Source organism: Micromesistius poutassou (genome assembly GCF_964030765.1).
Source record: "Micromesistius poutassou genome assembly, chromosome: 4".
NCBI lineage: Eukaryota > Metazoa > Chordata > Actinopteri > Gadiformes > Gadidae > Micromesistius > Micromesistius poutassou.
In genome coordinates, this window is record NC_140274.1 from 18,281,729 (window position 1) to 18,286,728 (window position 5,000).

The window sequence follows — 5,000 nt, forward strand, 5'->3', positions numbered from 1 at the left end:
CCCGTGGGCCACACATTGACGCACCTAGCCCTAAGCTTCCCGATGCCCAATCAAGGGTAGGACATCCGCTTTTAATCCGGACAATATATGAACTCTGTTGAATTGCTGAACTGTTGTAACTGCTGATCTGCTGTTTCAACGCTAAGTATACCGACTGCCTCCGAAGGAAACAGGAACAATCGTGCACATCTGCTCATGGAAAAAACTGACTTTCAGCAACACCACCATATATGAGCAGGACTTCCTCATCGAATAGTGCTGCCATAATGTGAAAAATATCGAGCTACTAAATTGTTGCTCCTTCCCTTTCTCCCCCTACTAGCTTATTGAAGCAGCCTCCACAGAGAATAAAGCTGTAAGGACCCCCCCCCCCCTTATCTCATCTGGTGTCTGGTTTATTGAGATAGCCCCCACGCAAGCTGCGAAAAACTGGAATATTTCTCTTATATTTAGTTAGCTTTTTTGGTTTATTGAGATAGCCCCGACGCAGAACCAAGCTGCGAAAAACAGGAATATTTCTATTATATCTAGTTTGCTTGTTTTGTTTATTGATATCTAGTTTGCTTGTATGGTTTATTGAAACACTGCCCACGCAGTCTAAACAGACTCACTTGTTGACTCTAACAGACATGTGAAGAAAGGAGCGTGTAGGCCTCTTACGAGAAACCCTTTAACCTCTTTCTCTTGACTAATCTTTTCTCTATCATTGTGTAAACAAGTTTTTTAAATCGAAATAAAACTACCTTACTACGTGTTGTAGTAGGCGATTAAATCAGTTCCTCTGTGATTGATCCGGCTCCCCAGTAGGGGCCCGACCGACAGCCCGCAGCTCTCCCAGCCTTCGCACAATAGGTAAGTGGTGCATGACACAAACAGGGTTGATGGTGACTGGTCCGGAAAGTGAGGCAATATAAACAGGTTCAGAATTGTTCCCCACTTCGTTCCTAACCCACAGGGACTGAGGTAGTAAGAGACACCCCAGAGTTTGACCGAAACGCGTGTAGCCTAAATTTAGCTTAACCTCGTAGGGGCTTAAATGAGTGACCTGTGTTGGACACATAGACCAGAGTCTTCCTCCACCGAGCTTAGCCGAGGATCTCTAACACGTACAAGAGGGCCAGCACAGGTTAAGCCCCGGGGCCGAAGAGAAACCAGTATAGGGTACCCCCCCTCCTAGGCGGCGGCTCAGGAGAGGTCTTCCCACCTAGTGCGACTGAAGGTTCTCCCACAGCCCTCATGCTATAAAAACCCATTATAGGTGAAACACTCGACAGTATGTATACATACAGGTATGTGTTGCCCATATACTGTAGGTGAAGGTGTGTGTCAGTGTTACCTTTGCAGAGTCCTTCCAACAGTCCATATCCAGATTGACAGGAAACACATCTGTAAGACCCCTGGTTGTTCACACACTCCTGACCAGGACACTGCAGAGGGTCCTCACACTCATCTACATCTACACACACGCACACAAATCACCTCATTACACAGGAGTGTTTGTCCATAAACTTGAATACAGTTTAATATCCCTATTTGTGTGTTTCCTGTACATGAATGCGTGTGTGTTTGATACCCATATAGACGAGTGTGCAGGTGTGTGTTACCTGTATAGGTATGTGTTACCTGTACAGGTGTGTGTTACCTGTACAGGTGTGTGTTACCTGCACAGGTGTGAGTCAGCTGTAAATGTGCGTGTTACCTATATAGGTGGGTGTAGTTGTGTGTTACCTGAACAGGTGTGCCTTACCTATACAGGTGAGTGTTACCTGTATAGGTGGGTGTACAGGTGTGCTACCTGTTTAGGTTGGTGTATAGCTGTATGTTACCCGTACAGGTCAGTGGTTCCTGTAAAGGTGTATGTTACCTGTATAAGTTAGTGTAAAGGTGTATTTAACCCTTAATAGGTGTGTGTTATCGGTACAGGTGTGTGTTCCTGTATAGGTGAAGGTGTGTGTCAGTGTTACCTTTGCAGAGTCCTTCCAACAGTCCATATCCAGATTGACAGGAAACACATCTGTAAGACCCCTGGTTGTTCACACACTCCTGACCAGGACATCGCAGGGGGTCCTCACACTCATCCAGATCTACACACACATACACACGCACACACGCATACACACAAGTGTACAGCTCTAAGTACAGGTGTGTATGCACCCAGTCCACATTGATGAAGCCCTGAAGTCCGATTGCTCAGACCACATTCTGAGGTGGTCTTATGGCCACGTGATTTTAGCAGTGCATACGTGAAATTGACTCGCTCATCTCAATGCATTTGGTCTTTGCCAACGGAAATGATGTGCATGTTTATTTACATATAGGGCACAGAAGGGAGATCACAAGAAGTCACTGGAGACGTGGAGAACATAGCAATGGCAGGTTTGATGACCTTCTCAGAGCTGTCCTCTTGTGCTGGGATCACCAAGAGGCTAATAATGCAACGTGTACTCAGGCTTCAGGGGTTTTGTGTCGGCAATGTGATGTTGTGGAGCTGATCTCTGTGTGGTCAGGTGACCCTACCTGTACAGGAGTTTCCTTCTAGCTGGTAACCACGGTGACAAACGCACTTGTAGCTGCCAGGAGTGTTGTCACAGCGACCGTTGCTACAGGGACCCAGCTGACACTCGTCCACATCTGGAGGAGACACACCTTTCAGTTCCTGTGAGTGTGTGTGTGTGTGTGTGTGTGTGTGTGTGTGTGTGTGTACCTCTGCAGTGTGTCCTCTGACTGTTCAGCTGGTATCCTTCATCACACCTACAGGTGTGTCTTCCTCCTGCCAGAGCCACACAGCGCCCGGCGCCGCACACACCTGGCCTGTCACATGCACTGTGCACGGCTGGACACACACACACACACACACACACACGCACACACACACACACACACATATATGTGTTTACGTATGTATGTTATTTCAGATCTTTACTACACTACATCACTATGCTAAATCCTAATGCTAAATCTCTTCAATACATCCCTATGCTACATCACTGCTCTACATCTATGTGCTAAATCTCTACTCTACATCATTAGACCTGCGCATTAGACTGCATCGTTAGACCGCCTTGTTAGACCGGTCATTGGACTTACTGGCCTGGACTCTAGCGGGCCGCACTGTTGGCTCTACTGGAGGGGGGAGGGGCCGGGGCGAGTCCCCACGACCTGGTGGAGTGAGAGGACGTGACGCAGACGGGATCTGACCTCCTGAGAGAAAGAGGGAGAGAGATTATTTTATTCATCATTCATTTTCCATCAGTTCATCAGAATAGTTCCAGTTGTGTGACTAAGTGGTGCTATAATCGGTTTGACCTGCAGTTTTGGGTATAGTGGCCGCTGGTCTCGAGGGCTGGTTCGGAACCGCCGCTGCTCTAACAGGAACGCTGTCTGCTTTAGATGGAGGGACGGGGAGGGCAGCTTTGACTGGGCTGCTGACCCGATCAGAACCCCTGGACCCAGCAGAGCCACTGGTCCAAGTAGAACCACTGGTCCCAGCAGAACCCCTGGTCCCAGTAGCAACGCTTGACCCAGCAGAAGCCCTGGACCCAGCAGAAGCCCTGGACCCAGCAGAAGCCCTGGACCCAGCTGAACCACTGGAACCATCAACACCACTGGAACCATCAGAACCACTGGTCCCAGCAGAACCCCTGGACCCATCAGAACCCCTGGTCCCAGTAGAACCACTGGTCCCAGTAGAACCCCTGGACCCATCAGAACCCCTGGTCCCAGCAGAACCCCTGGACCCATCAGAACCCCTGGACCCATCAGAACCACTGGACCCATCAGAACCACTGGTCCCAGTAGAACCCCTGGACCCATCAGAACCCCTGGACCCATCAGAACCACTGGTCCCAGTAGAACCACTGGACCCAGCAGAACCCCTGGACCCATCAGAACCACTTGTCCCAGTAGAACCACTGGACCCAGCTGACCCACTGGTCCCAATAGAACCACTGGACCCAGCAGAACCACTGGAAACAGCAGAGCCACTGGTCCCAGTAGAACCACTGGACCCAGCAGAACCCCTGGACCCAGCAGAACCACTGGACCCAGTAGCAACGCTTGACCCAGCAGAAGCCCTGGACCCAGCAGAACCACTGGACCCAGTAGCAACGCTTGACCCAGCAGAAGCCCTGGACCCAGCAGAACCACTGGTCCCTGTAGAGCCACTGAACCCATCAGAGCCACTGGACCCAGCTGAACGCAGAGGAGGTCCAGTCTGCCCCCTGGTGGACGGGGTCTGCTGCCGGAACCCAGAACCTGGAGGGAGGGGGAGGCGGGGAGAAAGAAATCAATTCTTGTTTTCATCCTAGACATCCTTCTTTTACTGAAGAAGAGGAAGAGGATGCTGAAGGTTAGGGAACACTCGCCACAGTGTGCTGTCATGGTCCGACCTGGGTACAGGTGGAGCTGGGTCTGATACAGGTGGAGCTGGGTCTGATAAGGTGGAGCTGGGTCTGATACAGGTGGAGGTGGGTCTGATAAAGGTGGAGGTGGGTCTGATAAAGGTGGAGCTGGGTTGAAGGTGTCCTGGCCCACTCTCACATGTTATAGCCCTCCATACAGCTGTGTGTACCTGTGTGGGAGCTCTGTGTCTGGATGCTGGTCCTTGCAGGCTGGTTGTCCTGGTTGCCCGGGGTTACCAGCTGAGCACTCCCGCTGGCCCTCTGGTGGAATTGCAGTGCGGAGGCTGAGTAGTGGTACCCTGGACCAGCTGGGCAGATGTCCTTAAATTCCACTGAGAGACAAACAGTCAGACAAACTGGTGCAGGGTCTGGGGTTTATGGTTGGGCTAGGGTTAGGGCTAAGGTGGACTAAGGGTTGAGGGTTAGGGTGGAGTAAGGGTTGAGGATTAGGCTGGAGTAAGTGTTGGGGGTTAGGGTGGACTAGGGGTTAAGGGTTAGGGTGGAGTATGTGTTGTGGGTTAGGGTGGACTAGGGGTTAAGGGTTAGGGTGGAGTATGTGTTGTGGGTTAGGGTGGATTAGGGGTTAGGGTGGAGTAAGGG

The 5,000-nt window shown here is 50.8% G+C and overlaps 1 protein-coding gene across 1 annotated transcript in view; it reads right to left on the minus strand.

Moving 5' to 3' along the window:
- Positions 1 to 5,000, minus strand: part of LOC311341565 (latent-transforming growth factor beta-binding protein 4-like) — a 20,810-nt gene that overhangs the window by 8,951 nt on the left and 6,859 nt on the right. Inside the window, exons 9-16 of the mRNA XM_084466388.1 lie at positions 4,571 to 4,732; positions 4,170 to 4,254; positions 3,307 to 3,749; positions 3,088 to 3,201; positions 2,705 to 2,833; positions 2,518 to 2,631; positions 1,965 to 2,084; positions 1,337 to 1,456 (exon numbers count right to left, since the gene is read on the minus strand). Of these exons, the coding sequence (XP_084322514.1) occupies positions 1,337 to 1,456; positions 1,965 to 2,084; positions 2,518 to 2,631; positions 2,705 to 2,833; positions 3,088 to 3,201; positions 3,307 to 3,749; positions 4,170 to 4,254; positions 4,571 to 4,732 (1,287 nt within the window). The remainder of the gene's footprint in view (positions 1 to 1,336; positions 1,457 to 1,964; positions 2,085 to 2,517; positions 2,632 to 2,704; positions 2,834 to 3,087; positions 3,202 to 3,306; positions 3,750 to 4,169; positions 4,255 to 4,570; positions 4,733 to 5,000) is intronic.